Raw genomic sequence first — 16420 nt, forward strand, 5'->3', positions numbered from 1 at the left:
GTTCGTGGGGGCCGGTGCTGTTGCTACCGATACGGACCTGTCTAGAGCTTTCGCTCTTGTCACATCGAAGAACCTCTGTGAGGCTGTGGGTGCCTGACGCGCGCAGGACGCTTGCAAGACCTTCCACATGTCGTGCGCGACGCTGTGCAAATCTGCTGCCAGTTTCCCGAGACGCAGAGTGAGCCTTTGCACCTGGCGCTCCCGCCTCATCTTATTGAGTACGTGGTGTGTGTAGTGAATGGAGTGTACGGTCCACAGTTGCGTGCCAGTGCTGACGCGCGTGCAGGGGGCGGGGGTGATCACGGCAAGATTGTTTTCAAGGTTCTTACTCGGCACTGCTAGTACTGGGTCATGCTGTGTGGTGCGTCCCAGCTGCTCGAGTGAGTCTAGGCACGACAGCACCTGTTCTTTGTATCCATCACCGGCATTTGCCACGTCGCGCAACCGCAGCTTCCAGGACTCGAGCGCATCCCTGTCGAAGACAACCACAGCCATTCCACTAGGAGTACGGTTGCAACGTTCTTGCCTCACTACACACGCAGCGCAGCAAATGTTCGATGGGTGACAAGGAACAACACCACCACCGAATAAAAGAAGAATATAACGCCGATATCTTTTGTGTGCTCCCCGATGCCCTGCAAGGCAGCACTATCCACGAGTGTTAAGAGACCAACGTGGCTCTTGGGCGCGTACGAAGAAATCACAAGTGAAAGCAGTGGCGGGATAGGCGGTGGTGGTCGGGGAGGGCATCATTCCAAGCCTTTCTCTTACAAAAGGCAGTGGCAGTGTACAACAAGGCAGCAGGCACCTGAAACACGTGAGTGCCGTTGTGACAATGTCATAGGAAACGACAGCGTGCATGTGCAGGTAACCATCAAGACGCCGCTACTCGTTCTGCTCGAGAGCAGAGGCAGCCCGCAAAGGCGTGACCACGCTGATGCTGCCCGCTCCCCATGAAGAGTCGTTCACTGAGGCGCAACCAAACCCAGGGATGCTGGGGCCACGCAGCTGTCGTCTGATAGGTGGAGAACAGCAGGGTTGATTCTCGGTGCTACGGTTTCTCTCCGTTTACTCAGTTCTTTACATACAAATTCCAGAGGGGGGCACCAGAGAAAGACTTCAGTGACGCCGGAAAGCGCAGAATAGACGCGACAACTGCCAATGGGCGAACGAAAATGAGCCGCCCTTTTGCGAGAAGCGGAGAAACATTCGCGCGTCAAGCGGAGACAGAAGGGGCAAAGCGTGCTTTGGACCGAACATGTCCATATTCCTCCACAAGTTCACACATCCACGCACACACCTACCTCCGTGGCACCAGGGCCACATCCCGGTGGTCCAGGACAAACCGTCCTTCCGCCGAATCGGGCCACGCGGCTGACAGGGCTCTTCTTGTCCTTTTCGCCGGTCCCTCTTCGAGTGTGCAGTCGATCAGAAAAAAATAAAAAGAAAACAGTAGGGGGTGCGTTGCAACTCGTGCAAGACACTGTAAGCTACATCGAAACATTTTGAATGTGGGGAACGACACTTTTGACGTATCCCCTCCCCTCCCCCACCAAAAAAAAAAAACAATGCAAGCGAAGAAAAGGGATCAGTTGTGCTCCACGTACATCCACATTCGTTTAGGCAGCACGCCTGGCATCATCTGCCATGGAAGCCCTCCGGCAAACAGAACGAAAACAACGACAAGCACAGCGCGTCGGGACAGCAAGAAGCAGGATAAAATGCGATGTCTGAGACGTTGCACGAACATGTCGATGATCACACCATCGCCTTGATATGGCAAACCTCCTTCTCTCCTGGTGTGCTTGACTTGCGTTCGGCCAGGTGCAGCACGATACAACCGATCCGTGCACCCCCGTGAGCAAGCACACCACACAAACCAACAAAAGCTACGGTACTGCCCACCCGCACCCGCGTTGCAGCATTCGCACCATGAAACAGGCAGTCTTTGCACGGAGTCGTTTCACAAGGGGGAGGAGAAGGGGGGCGCAGATTCGTCCTAGGAGACGACTAGGTCATACTCAGAGCGGCGCAAATAGTGTAGAGCTTGGACACATCCATCGGCACGCTACCCGACAGAGACGCCCCTACGTCGTCCAACGTTGACGATGAGCCTGGGAACAAAGGTACCCACGTCGGCGCCAGCGCATGCGGCTCCACGGAATTTCGTTGGGTATTGGCAGGCGTCTCACCGGGGACTTTCTTGTGAAGTTTGCTCTGTGAAGTGCTCTGCAGTGATTTTCGAGCAAAGCTGACAGAGTGCATACGCGACGGTGCATTCCCTGGCGTCGGCGCTTCACCAGATGGACCTGGCATGGATAAATTATTCCGCGATGGAGTCGCTCCTTCGATGTTGACACTGAGATCTCCAACAACTGACATGTCTCCAGGGAAGCTGTTCAAATTGAACGGCGTCAACGAAGCCACGCGCGCAGCGAGGTCCTGCAGCTGCACGGACAAGTTCGCGCTGTACTCTTGCTGCACATATGCTGGAATCCCAGTCTCTAGCACGGCTCTGTTCTTTGAGGCACCGCTTTTCTTACCGCTCTTTTTGCCTCCGCCTTTCATGTTCGCCGCGGCGCCACCGACTCCAGACACGCTCGTCGACAACGGCGGCGCAAAGCCGAGTGCACGCACGAGGCTCAAGAGCCCATAGTCCGGCACCTGCCCTTCCTCACCTGCACTGTCATTGCCGTTTGCGACCGTCTGCACGCTGAGGAGAGACTTGCGCAGCTGCGATAGGTGGCGCTTCTTTTTGCCCTTGCCGGATGCGCCCGCGCCCTTAGCGGAAACGGCAGCTGCAGCCCTTTCCATGTGCTTCTGAGTTTCGACAAGCACCTTCTTTGTCACCCACACGCATGCGACGTCGGGGTACAGGGCGTCAACGTCGACGAGCCCCGGCGAGAGAGAGATGCTAGCACCAACCCTTGCCCGGTTGCTGAGTTTCAATGCCGGTCGCAGAAGCTCCGTTTGCAATGCTGAGAGAGTGCGACGCAGCGGGTTTGCATCGCCGTTGTGACCCTTTTTCAGCCGCATCAGTGCTCGGGCGTACTGTTGTCGCGTGATTTGGTCGAAGATGTCCCACTCGGCAAATTCCTCCACCACTGTGGCGTCCTTGTGCATTGCAGCCGCGGGCACCGCCAACACTGCATCGCCTGGGACGACGTCGGAGCAGCACACTGGCACCGCATGCTTGACGATGCGATGGACAAGCGCCTCGGCGGTGCCGGCGCTCACCTTACCCCACACAATGTAGCTCATGCGGAGAGCGAAGGCGATGTTCAGCAGTGAGCAGCTGTCCGCCTCCTCGCGCAGGTTCCATTTTCCCTGGTCCGCCGCGTCGCCGGGGCCGTGCTCCACGCTGACACGGACGTCAGCTGTGAAGCGGCCTGGCCCATAACGCGGCGGCACGTTCAGCAGCAGTGGCGCGTCGGTGAATTGCTCAAACCTCACCTCATCCTCAAGGCGAAGCAGCTCATCGTACTGCACCAAATGGTTCAGCACGGCTAGCGCATGCTGCGATGTGCCGTTGATGGTCGAAAAGGCAGCTGTCAGGCCCTTCTTGAGGCACGCTATCGGGATCAGGCCGTCACAGTCTTCGGCGCCTTCGGCGGCATACAACTCATGGCGTGCGGCACAGCACCGCAGCACACTGTGCATGAGGAAGGACTGCTGCTGTTCAAACACGTCGAGCACAATGGTGAGGTAGGCATCATAGAAGTGACTGTTCGACTTTGTTACCGGGTCCACAGTGAACAGGGCGGAAGGGCGGATTAGATGGGAGGGCTGATCCAGCGACAGCGCGAAGCGCAGCCGCTGCAGGTGAAGCCTGGTGAGAGGTAGATGCCCGACAATCGCGTACGGGTCGAGTCCGGATGAGGAATCGGGGCTCCGGCCTTTGCTACGACAGAATAAGGAGCGCAGAAGGGAGAAACGAGGCGTGCCGCAGCACGAGACGGCGTACGTCGCGAGGCAGTGGCGTTGCACCGACGCGAGAACATCGTCTGCGGTCAGAAGGCCTCGCGTCGCGCTCAGATATTTGGCTCTCTCGTGCCGACGCTTGCGCTCTGATCGGTTTCTGCGCAGGTAGTCGAGCTCCTTTCCAGGCTTCGCCGGCTTTCCCTTGACTTGCGCAGCATTTTCGATCTTCTGCTTCCGGTAGTGGTGGCGGAACGTATCCAGCAGCGCCGCGTGCGGACCGAGAACGTTCAGTACCCGCTCCTCCAGCGCCGTCCACTCCGGCGGTGCCTCGTCAAACGAGAAGGCGGCGAGACGAGCCCCAGTGGTGTTCTCCGCATGGTCATTCAGCTCCGCGTCGCCGTCGCCAAGTTCCTCGCCCTGTTCGGCCTGCATAAACCCCCGCCGCTCGCGCAGGTAGGCGCGGATGTTATGCAGAAGTCGCAACTCGCGGGTGCGCTGCGACATTGGCAGCACGGACGACTGCGTCTCTTCCGTGAAGGACTCCTCCCTCCTCCCCTCCTGTCGCTGCCCCGTCGTCGCGGACGACGCTGTGGAGTGACGTACCTGTGTCTCCGCACTTGCGTGAAAGGGTAAGATGCTGCCGTAGCCATCACCGTCGCTGTCCGTCTCAATATCCTCTTCCTCGCCGTCCAGCAGAGCATCGTCAGTCACGTCCACGACGCGCATAAGCGCCATCAGCGGGTCCTCCACTTCCTTGGGCATGGTGGGTGAGCTGGGCGGCTGCCCGGCGCCTGTGCAAGTCGCACCGCTGTGCATGCCACCCGAAAGGCACTGCAGCCGCCACTCCAACAGCGCCACGCTCTCAAGCTGAAAGGCTTCGAGACCGGCAAAGAAGTTCACCGCCACCATCTCCGGAACCATCTGATGCGCGACGAGGTAAAAGAGACGGAAGTCCGGGTCCAAGTCTTTGTACTCCAGCGTGTAGTAGTAGAGCGCCGCCAGCATCTCGCGCGCCTCCTCAGCAAGAATGCTCACCTCCTCTGGGGTCGGCACATCATTCGTCGGCGAGGTGGGGTCCCGCTTGGCCGGTGCGGATTTGCCCGGCTGTAGCACCACAGCGAAGAAGATGCGACCACTCTCCCACACCGAGTCAAGTGCTGCCTTTGAGTCGGGAGAGGAGGTGTTGGCCGCAAACCTGCCGCCTAGTTTCGTGTCGGATGCCCCGCGGGTGAGCACGCCACGCACATTCAAAAGGGTTGCCTTGCTAGGTGGAACACCAGCATTCGTGGGCGCCGTGATAGCCGCACCCGCTTGCTGCGCGGCGAAGCGCGTCGAGAAGTCGACAAGGGCAGCCAGGAACGTTTGATTCACGCCGACGTCGTCTTCGTCATCGTCGCTGTCGTCGGCGGAGTCGTTGTTCTGGTACGCGGTAGGCAGACATTCACCGGTTAGCGAGAGCCTCTTCCCGGTCATTCCATTTTGCACGGCACCCTCAAGTTCGCGCTTGCGTGCCAGCTTCTCGTTGACAGCGCTCACGCGCGCGTTCATCTGCTGCGAAAAGGCTGACAGTCGCTCTTTCCAGAAGCAGCGAAGCACAAAGCGAATCATACCCTCGTCGTAGTGGCGTTTGTTTGACGTCGTTGAGAGGAGAGTTTGCACACACTCCTCCTCAGCCCTCGGCGCTTGCTCTGGCGCCGTGGAATCCGCCACTTCCGCTGAGGGAGCTGCGGCTTCCACCGGCGGCGGTCGCAGCAGGATCGCCCCCGTGTGCGAACGTAGCGGCAGCAGCACAGAGGCAAGAGTCAGGAGCGGCACACACTTGCGGTGCAATTCCGCACTCTCCGGTTCATCGTCTTGGCCTCTGAGGTAGTCGATGCTGTAGCGTTCGTGCCATCGGATGACACGGCACGCCACCGACCCGTGCAGGGTGGTGCGCAGCTGCTTCGGTCGACCGCGGCGACTCAGATCAGTTGTCGTTTCGTCGACCATGGTGCGGAAGACGAGGCGGAAGTCGTACTCCTGTGCAACAAGACGGCCGCCCTGCGGTGACCGGCTGAACATCAGTCCGTACAACGGCTCCATGGCCGCAAGAGTGGCGGCGGCAGCCTCTGGGGCTGCCTCTCGACCTTTCTCTGCCTCCTCCACCATGAGCAGCAGTCGCTGCTGCACCTCCATTGGATTCTCAAGCGCCACGTAGTCTCCCTGGTGCCGCGCAAGACGCACGAACATGTACACGGACCACAACGGCTTTGTGGTGAGCATGTAGTCGACATACGAGTAACGCCCGTCTAGCGTGCAAAGCTCTTCGTAGCCCCACCGCAGCTTCTCATACTTCTCCTCCAGCGACCGCTGTCGCCGTTCGCACAGGGACACGTATGCGTCACGACGCGCAATTCGCCGCTCCAGTCGCTCTAGGTAATGAAATACGTCGGTGAGGTGGTTGTGCGCAGCGATGGCCTCCTTTTCTGTGTTCTCGAAGGCGCGACGGGTCTCTTGCAGGGCTCGCTCCGTCTCGCGCCACAGCTGGCCCAGCCGGACAATCTCCTGCTTCGCGTCGCTAAGCTGGCTATAAACGATCTGCTTTGCCCGTTGGTTCTGCTGCTTACTCTTCTTTGTCGCCGCTGTCACAGCGTCGTTGGCCCGGTCTTTCCAGCCATCCAGTTCTCGCCGCATTACCTCCACTTGGCCTTTCATGGCGTGGTGCTGCGCTGCCCAGCGAGCCGTCGCCTCCTCCGATGTCTTCATCTTCTCGGCGAAGTGCCGGTTTTCCACCTCCAGCTCGTGCAGCCGCACACACTTGAAGTTGAACGCGGCTTCCAGCTGCTGCAGCTGCGCGCGCAGGTACGTCACCTCGTATCCCTCCTGATCCACTAACAACACCGTGCCGTCTGCCGCGCAGAAGGCGCTGGGAGGCGCTGCGGCCAGGTTATTTGGCGTGCCCTCGCGGAGGTCAAGGGCAAAATTCTGGTCCTGTGTGTTGAACCTATCGTGCACCTCACACGCGCCGCCACGCGGCAGGGACGGCGATGCTTGGAAAGTCTCGTCCGAGTGCGTTCCGCCGCCGTCCATGGCGATGTCCTCAGAAAAGGCACTGCTCTTCACGGCTTCATCATTCCTCACCGAGTCTAGCGCAATGTTACGGATACCGCGCGGGTTCGCTGGCGCACAGGAGGGTGGCAGGGTGTCATTCCACTGAATGCTCTCATCCCGCGAGAGACGCAGCACCGGAGGAGACGATGTCGTGGATGAAAAGCCGCCAAAAAACGTCTTTCTTCCGTCCGAGTAGCGACCGCTACCGGCCTGATCCACCCGTCGCCAGTCAGCTCGCGAGTCCTGTAGCAGTGCGCTAAAGCCGACGGAGGCGGCAGGCAGAAAAGAGACGCTGCCGTAGCCGAACAAGTCGCCAGCGGAAACAGTGCCCGGTAGAGCACCGTTGCTTGCGGTCGATTGAGCAGGGATCGTAGGCAGCGCTGGCACTCCGGTGAGAGCGCGAGCAGCTTCACGGACACCGCTACTCTCCAGTGGGTCGACGAGAAGCGGTCGTTCTCCGTTGGTGAGCGCCACCTCCGAAGCTTTGAGGCGCACCACGTGCATCACCTCGCGGTCGAGGAGACCGCGGACATCATCGCCATAGACTTCGGGGTGGCTGCACACGTACTGGAGGCAGCGTCGCAGCGCAGCTAGCGGGTCCATGACGACATGACGAGTCCGTGCACCCTCTTCAGGCGACAGGGGCATCAACGCTGCGTGTGTCCGTATAGGCGAGAGCGACGAGGAGCCTGCGTATGGCCGCAAGCTGTTCAAGGAGGCACTTGGCGGCGGCGGCGAAGTTGTCGAGGTGTCGCCGGGTCCGCTGAGGAGGGGGAGGGTCGACACATTCTTGGCAGAGGAGCTTGTTCGTGCGGTGGTGGCAGTCGGCGCACTCGGCCGCAGTTTCTTTTGAAAAGGCCCGCTAGTGTACATGAGCCACCAAAAAAAGTTACCTAGAAGTGCTGACCGTGTAAAGTTTCCCTCTTGTGAGTTCACCGCCGTGCCTCGTCCCTTGCGCGTGTGGGGGCGTGGTGGTGATAGGGGCAGTGGAGTCTCCAGCTGGAGATGGGGAAGGAGGCAGAAGGGGACGGCGAGGCGCGTCAAACGAGGAGTAAGTAGCGGGACGACGACGAGGAAAGAGATCCAAGTTGAAGAAGAGGCACAAGTGTGTCACCGCACAAGTGCGCATCTGCGCTGCGTGCCAACGCTTGGATGAGACAGGGGTCTGGTCGGCCGATCAACAGCGTATATCGAGACGGTCTGGACCTGACGAGCTACACGCCGTATGCTCGTCAACGCCTAAAGCCCCACAGCAGCGAGTCGGTTCGTGCGTGCCCTGACCCGCCCATGCGCGCCCGCACACATAGATAAACATACTCGCCAATAGTATAAAGGAAAAAATGCACTTGCCTCACTGCACCGCAGCAGCAGAAGTTGGCGCGTAGATTCACCAGTGTAGCCTTTCGAGCTCAGGACAACTTATGGGACTTGGGGGAGGGTAGGGAGCGGGGGTGGTTGGGCCTGAGGAAGTCGACCACTGCCTTACCTTCTCGCCCCATCTCTATTTAGCCTATCGGTGCTTTGGACCTCACATCTCTCACTCTATTTGTGCGCGAACGTGTGCCTCTACGCCTCACACCTGTATGCAGCTTCAGGGGTGGGTGGTTGGGGACCGGACAGGCGGACACAAAAGATGTACCTCGATCGCGTGCGCGGTGGATACCAGCTGGAGAGAGACGATGACGTTGCGCTTGAACAACAGCAACGGCAAAATAGAAGAAGAAAGCATGACCGTCAACGTAAACTCACCCATGCAGCCTGACACACACACGCACATTAACGTACACCACGGCAACCGTACGAGAGCGTCCAGCAAAGAGAGAACGAAACAAACAGTAGACAGAAGCCAGCACAGGACGTCAGCCCCCTACGAGCGTGCACAGAATAACGGCTACGAGCGACATGATTCGCTACGTGCACACACCAGAAACCCAAGAACAATCGCGAGTGCAACTACAACTCACCACTCGTCGTAGTCGCCGACACGTGCTCAGTGAACTGTCGAAAAATCCATCTAATATATATAAATATATAATGTCAGCAGAAGCAGTATAGAGCGAAGCGCGAAGCGTATATTACGCGCCAACACCTACAACGATCGTGTGTTGCAGTGGTTCAACGTGAGCATTTCGCTCTCTCCTTCTCGAGGCAAAGATTCCAAAAGGTAGCCTTGATATGTACGTCTCTCGCACCATCTGTGTCCTTACATTCAGCTTTGGCGTATTGTTCTACAGGTGGTGGCCAGACGAGGATACACCAAAGAGGGAAGGAGGTATGCGAGAAAGCGCATAGACACGGCCACGAGCACTTACATGCCGAGGGGGTTGTCGGCTTTGCACGTATCGGAGGTATCACGTGGGAGAGAAAGGCTGGAAGCCTCCCTGGAAGCAGCCTGCAAGGTGTCGTCCTCGTGGTATTGCCGGTTTCGATCACCCATCGAGGCGAGCAGCGCCACCATCTCGGCCTTGCCGTGCTCTTCGCAGTACTTAATCCATGGAGACTCCAGCAGTTCAAAGGCGGTGCTTCGGTCATCTGGGTCTTGTCGAAGACACGAATCGATGAAGTCCTGCGCCTCCTGACTACACCCGGTCTCATCCATGAGTGGATACTTTTCCACACTGTTGATCTCGCGCAGCAGCGCCATGAACCCTTTACTCACTGAGGAAAACGGGTAGTGGCCGAGCAACATCTGCGCCACCACCACACCAACACTCCAAATGTCGCTCGGCGTGCTATAGCGTCGCCCTTGAATGCGCTCCGGGCTCATGTACGTCGCTGTACCGACAAATGAGTTGACTCCGATCGTCTCGGCACTTGTCGCAATGCCGAAGTCAGCCAACTTGACGCAGCCGGTGGTGGAGAGAAGCACGTTTGCCGGCTTGATGTCGCGATGGATCTGGCGCAGGGACTTGTGCTGATTCAGCTCCGTCACGATATTCGATTTCGTGTGGAGTATGGCGAGGGCGTGCAGCATCTGCGATGCGATGTAGCCGCACACCGTTGGCGGAATCTTCACCGTCTCCGCGATGAGCTCGTCTATGTTCCCCCAGTCCATGTACTCCATTACTAGTCGAAGCGCCCTGTTACGGTAAAAGGCGTTGTACAGGTTCACCGTGTACTCGTTCGACTGCGCGGAGAAGATGTTGCGCAGTTCTGCGGCGACGGTCTGGCGAGTGCGAGTGTCGAGCGTGACGGGAATCGTGATCTTCTTCACTGCAAAGACAGACTTGTCCGCCGTCACATACATGGAGACGTTACCCTGCGTGCCCTGGCCGAGTTGGCGAACGCGCTTCAGATTTTCGAAGTTGAGATCCGGTCGACGCACTTGCAGATCGCCCTCTCCGGTAAACTCGACACCACGGGGGCCTACGCGGATGTTTCCCACAGTGAGCTCATCGCTCTCCTCCGGCAGCTCCGGAGGCTGCGTGGACTTCTTCGCAGGGAGGAGCTTCAGTTTCGGCGGCATGGCGGACAGCGAAAGACAGCCGAAAACACCAAAACAAAACAAAAAACAGGGGGGACACCACAGAGGCTAACGTGCACTCTGCGGTATGAATTCCGTAGAGGGTGAACGAGCCCGGTGATCCCGAAGAGAAGGCAAACAGAGACACGCTCAGAGGGAGCGACGGGAAAACAAACACGCTCAGCGAGAGAGAGCGCGCGCGAGTAGAATCCAAAAGGAGCAGGCGAACTTAGCAAAGGACAGAACAACAGGACGATGAGGGAGAGAGACAGCGTCAGCCAAACCCGAGGCAACAAGCAGGTCGAAGATATGGGCAATGCGCCCAAATCCACTCTCGTGCGGGTCCGTCCACTTTCCACGAAAACGACAAGAGGCCTTCGTAGGGGGGGAAGGGGGAAGGGGGTAGGAGAGGCTGGTGGAGGGTAGGGGGGGGGATACGTTAAGTTTTGAGCGAAAATTCTTTTCTTTGCCGTTGGTGTTGTTGGTGCTTTCGTCTTCTGTGCTTTGCGTGTTTCTTCTCCTGTGCTATATATATATATATATATATATATGTCTCTGTGTGTGTGTGTGTGTGTATGTGGCGGGAGGGACAATGACAGAAACTGAACACACAGAGGAGCGAGAGCGCAGTTGGGTGAGAGGACGTGGATCTACACGGGTTAACGCTACAGAGATAAATGCGCAGTTGCACAACCACTTTGCTGACAGCGACAGCACCCCAGGACATGTGCTTGTACGCCCATCGTCCCGTCAGTGTATCAGAGCAGACACCTATCCCACCTCGAGGGAAGCGGAACGCAGATGGCGACAGCAGCAACGGAAGCGCCAAGACGCGGCATCACGGTCACAGTGCACAACAAAGAGACAGATAGAGAGAGTCTGTTTGTGGAACCGCAGAAGAAAGTGCGGTAGGCTGGGCAGGTGCAACGATAACTCTTCGAAAAGAAAAAAAAACATATCGAGTCCCTCGACATCCCGGTCCCTCCTCCGCCTCGCCTGATCGCAACGCCCTCAAGCCTGCAAGCGTAGAAGACGCTATCTGTGTTTGCATCGCCACATGAAATCGAGAGTCTGACGTGGCTTGGAGCCGGCTGAGAGAAGCACAGACACCGAGAAGACATGGCACGGACGTGTTGCTTCTCACCTGTCCCCGCCTTTCGCAACCACCGTTCCGACATGCCTTTGCTAGCAACTCTCCATCACACTAACTTTTTTTTCTGCACACGTAAGCGATAGCGGGTAGGGCACACATCTTCGGTGCCATCCGTGCTCTTCTTCCACTGCATCTTCTGCCTCCAAGAGAGAGGATGTTCCGGCTAGCAGGGCCACTGCAAATCCCATTCGTCTTTCGTTTTTTTTTGTTACCATTGCGTCCGTTTGTTTTGTGTGTGGGGGGGAGAAGGGGGGTCTGCATCTGTGGGGCCCACTCCACCGCGGAGCGAGAACAGCACAGGAGGCATTCGGAAGAAAAACAAAAAGACAAGGGCAACTCACGCAGACAAGTCAACGAGGGAGAGTCGAGCCCGGATCGAGCAATCCGAGAGCGCTGTACACCTCCAATTTTCGTTTCGTCCCTCCGCTCACCCTCTTTCTCATCACACACATGCGCATATACTTTTTTTCCCCGTTGCTTCTGCTTTCTTCGGGGTGCTCGTTGCCCATTGCTGTGAAGACCGCCCGCACGGGGAAGCCGGGTGAGACGAAACGACCCGGCAAACCAACAAAAAAAAGCACACAGAGACTCCACCGCAGCAGACAAACCTCGGCGACCGCCGGAGACGATCAACACCACCACAAATGCCCTGAGTCGTCGAGAGAGAGAGGGAAGGAGGAAGGGGAGGGGGGCGGAGACGGACAGGCGCGCAAGCATGCTTGCGAACAGAGGCCTGCAGACGGTGCAGTGAAGAAAGACACACAAGCCCTTGAGCTCCTCCTTGCGTAACGCGTGTGAGAAGGGAGAGAGGGGAAGGGGGTGGGAAAGCAGCGATCAATGGCGCAGGCGGACCATCACTATCCTTTTGCGCGCAACGCTATTATCTTCCCAGACTTCGAAATACTGTGGCAGCATGCGCACTGCGCGTCCGACGGAGCCGAAGTGGTCCGACAAGGTATTAGTGGCAGGCACGGATAAGTGCATACCGACAAGCGCCTTGATCGAAATGCCGTCCTCGCCAATTGGCAGTTGAAGTAGTTCAGCAATGGCCTCCTCCACACTCGTCTGTGGGCGCGACGCCGCCAGTGCTGCGTCTGGCTGAGCTGCCGTCTTTTTTCGAATCATTGTTCTGCCCTTCTCAACGTACACATCGACGCGCTTGCTGGCACCCAAGTTGAGTGCCTGCGGAAGAGCTGCACGTATCAGCGGCGGTAGCTTCGCCATCATCTCAATGTAGGGCACAGGGTGGTCTGGCAGAAGGTTGGCGATCTCGTCATAGAGTACCTCGTGCTGCATTAGCGGATTATCAGGGTCCAGAAGCAGCAGGTGACGCCGGAAGGATGGTATCGCACCTTCCCCGAGAACCCGCACGAACTTCCTCCGCTCGGCCTCGCCGAGGAGGGAGGCGGATCGGTCTGGATTGTCATCGAAGTCCTCTGGCAGAATCACACGATTAGCATAGCGAAACGCGCGTTCCATGGGTGGAATAGGCGCCATGGCGCCCCTTGGGTCATGTGCGATGACGTACATCAGATCGCCGCTGAGCTCGAACACTTTGCCGTGGTAGCGCAGAAAACCAACCAGTCCTCGGTAACGCTCACGGAGGTGGCTTCGCTGCTCCACTGTGAACCCCGCATACAAACGCTCCACTGCGACCCAACGCCATACCTCATCCACCGCGTTCACCACCCGCCACCGTTTCCGCCGGCAGCGACGGAAAAAGCAGTCAGCAGTGGGCGACTGCAGCGAAGGCGGCGAGGCGAGGAAGCTTGCCGCGATCGAGAGCAGCTCTGGATCGGGCGACGTGGTTTCGTCCAAGTCACTAAGACTTCGAGGCGCCACATCTGGTGGAAGGCGCCGAATGTAGATTTCTTCGAGAGGCAAGCCAAATGCCGTTACACCATCGATGGATGCACCTCTCGGAGGTGCCCGCTGCGATTGCGAGTACCCCTCGTGCGGCAACGACGGTGAGCCCGGGTCGTCGTTGCCTCTGCTATCTCGGTAGATGTCATCCGCGTTGCCTCCGTGCTGATCCACCTCCCCGTGGTCGTTCTCTCCTAACGCACTGTCCCCTGTCTCATCAGCGTCTTCGCCAATGTCGATGGCATCGCGCTCCGAGTCCAGCTCGGTCGCAACGCCTCCGCGATCCTCAACAAGACCGTCCAATCCAATCAGCTCCTCCGTCACCGCTTGCTTGAACGCCCTTTCTCGGTCGTCGACGGTGGACTTGGCGTTGCCCACCGCAGTCGACTTGGCAGCATGCGCAGCGTTGCCAGAATCCTTAGGAGCGTCAGCACTGTCGACAGACCACCAACCGGCCATCATGATATCCTCCTCGCCCGCTTCACGCGCCGGAGAAGCCTCGTCACCGTTTTCGATGCCCGCCATGGCGGACGCAGTGGAGGCCGGAGGGTCTACCACATCCGCTTTCCATTTGCTGCCGGTTCCCCCTGAAAGAAGCACATGCCCTTCAACAAACAGGTTGTGGTCGCCCTTCTTCAGACTCATTAGCTGAAACACATGTACATACTGTGTAATGAGCTGTACCACAGCAGTTTCGCGTGCTTTCTTCACAAACGCGAGGTCGTCGGGAGGGAAGTCTTTGATCCATTCGACGAGGTTCAGCGGTCGGTAGCGCTCCCGCACAAGCGGTTTTCCGTCGCTCGGTGACACCGCTGTTCTGCTGGTCATATCTTGTGACGAACACTTCGGCGTCGGCACGCGCGGAAGGTTGCGGACGAGAACGGCAAGTATTTCGATACTCCACGGCCTCCGCTGCGAAGGACTATACGCTCGCCCACGCAGCGAGGGAGCCACCTCGGCGGCAGCCTTTTCCGAGGCCGCATAGAGCGGCTCCACGCCGGCCGCGTCATCGCCAGTGTCGGGTGCATCAAAGTCCACCAATGCGTGGGACCTGAACTGCGATAAGGCGCGATCTGCCTTTCCATACCCTGGATGCTGGCGCACGAACCAGAACCCCGAGTTCAGCTGCACGACCGCCGGCCGGTAGCGATTTGGCGTATAGTGAAAGAGCATCGGGTAGTGCTCAAACACCACCTGCGCCAGCGTGGAGGTCGAGCCTGCCACCTTTTCGATCTGCTTCAAGATCTCCGGTGGCACCATCGCCATGACATGCCGACTCTCCACCGGAAACGTTGGGACCAGGGGAATGAACACCTCCGCCACCTCGGAGGGGGTGAAGTAGCCTTTCTGGCGATGCACCTGGTCGATCTTGCGCATATCGGGTCCGAGGTACGTCACCATGGCTGTTGAGGGCAGCAGTTGATAGATCCTTTTCGATCCCTGTGTCAACGACTTTCTAACATTGATGCACTTGCGAAACATGTGCCCGTCGAGCTTCCACCGCTCCACCTCTTCGCGGCGCAGAGGAGGGATGGTGAGATCGATGGAGAAGCTGCGGGCAACACCGTGAATCACAGCCCGTGGCGCCGCCGCCACTGCGTCTTTTTTTCCTCCTCCGTCCGTGCTGGTGGAACTCGGGCGTGTGGTGGAACCTGCACCATCAGCTCTAGCAGACTCTCGATCCAAGGTGAGAGGCGCGTGTAATCGAGAAAGGCGCGCATTTTCTTCCTCGGAGAAGTAGTACGAAGAGCCGCCGCTCCAGTCCACAACCATGTGATCGGGAAACACGGTCTCCGCGGCCCCGCTTTCCGCACTCGCTGCCATCTCTGTCGGTTCTCGCTGTGAAGCATTCGCCGACTGACGAACAGTGCCATGACTGGTGCGGCATGCACCGCTCCCGAGGTTCAGCTGCCACCGACGCGAAACGAAGAAAGCGGCGATATGGGCAGGAGGTCGAGTGGTCCTCTCTGGGCGCTGCTGAGAGAGAACAGAGACGCCTAGGCGCCGACACATTTCGCGTGTGCACCAAGAGTGAATGATAGTGCGCACCAGAAAATGCGACTGACCTGGCGTCCTTTTCTGTGAGTCTCGGAAGAGAGGGGAGCAGAACACACGACAGCGTAACAGAAGAAGGGGTCAAGTGAGTGGGGGACGCCATACGAACGGGCAGTAAAAGAGCATCGAAGCGCCAACGCCAGTGACGCAGAAGCCAGTCTGATTGTTACTACACCAAAGGTGCTTTTCCTCATGTTGTTTGACCATCCCACCCGTCGTCATCACTCCCACAGATGCACCGTCAAATCAACCGCGACGAGTTCACTCCGGGCGCAGTGAGAGTTGAGAGCAGCGGAGAAAGACGGAAGCTCGGCCTCATCTTGCCCGTCAAAGAAAGCCCAGCAACAAAGGCTGAGCATTGTTTCGACGACTCGTAGCGGCGGGCGCTGTTACCCTATCTCCGCTTCCAGCAACAGCCTCTGCTGCTGCTGCTGCAGGGCAAGTCCATGTGCAAGCGACATAAACACAGCGCAGGAGCCAACACACTGAAGCAATCGATTGAATCCGTCACGAGCAACATGGCTGCCTCAGCGACTGCGAACACACGTCTCACCCCCGCACCGAACCCTCGCCAAAAAGAAAAAGGTCCGAGTAAGAACCCGCGATACCCGGACACCCGTGAAGCAAGCAACAGCAACAGCGAAAAAAAAAGCGTTCGGTGTGAGGGACCAGCGATGGTAAGCACTACAGGAGGGCAGGGGAAAGGAGTAGAGGTGCTGTGTGGCACTCCCCACAGGAAAATGAGCAAGGAAGCGCCTAAAACAGCCCACAAAAACTCCCTCGCCGAGCTACACCCGATATCCGCGGCATGCTTAGATGACCATGGCCTCGCTTTGTTTTTTTTGGAGAAGTGAAACCGCGTGTGACCCTCTCCC

General features: G+C 58.1%; 3 protein-coding genes across 3 annotated transcripts; all 3 read right to left on the reverse strand.

Moving 5' to 3' along the window:
• Positions 1 to 2010: 2010 nt before the first annotated feature.
• On the reverse strand, positions 2011 to 7659 carry LMXM_33_2080 (conserved hypothetical protein; the record flags this gene model as incomplete). The annotated part of the gene is made up of 1 exon (XM_003878711.1): positions 2011 to 7659. The coding sequence occupies one exon, from the start codon at positions 7657 to 7659 to the stop codon at positions 2011 to 2013; it is 5649 nt and encodes a 1882-aa protein (XP_003878760.1).
• A 1660-nt stretch (positions 7660 to 9319) lies between these two features.
• On the reverse strand, positions 9320 to 10477 carry LMXM_33_2090 (putative protein kinase; the record flags this gene model as incomplete). Its single annotated transcript, XM_003878712.1, has 1 exon — positions 9320 to 10477. The coding sequence occupies one exon, from the start codon at positions 10475 to 10477 to the stop codon at positions 9320 to 9322; it is 1158 nt and encodes a 385-aa protein (XP_003878761.1).
• Positions 10478 to 12461: 1984 nt separating this feature from the next.
• LMXM_33_2100 (conserved hypothetical protein) lies at positions 12462 to 14972 on the reverse strand (the record flags this gene model as incomplete). The annotated part of the gene is made up of 1 exon (XM_003878713.1): positions 12462 to 14972. The coding sequence occupies one exon, from the start codon at positions 14970 to 14972 to the stop codon at positions 12462 to 12464; it is 2511 nt and encodes an 836-aa protein (XP_003878762.1).
• Positions 14973 to 16420: the final 1448 nt, after the last annotated feature.

The sequence above is a fragment of the Leishmania mexicana genome, chromosome 33, assembly GCF_000234665.1.
Source record: "Leishmania mexicana MHOM/GT/2001/U1103 complete genome, chromosome 33".
NCBI lineage: Eukaryota > Euglenozoa > Kinetoplastea > Trypanosomatida > Trypanosomatidae > Leishmania > Leishmania mexicana.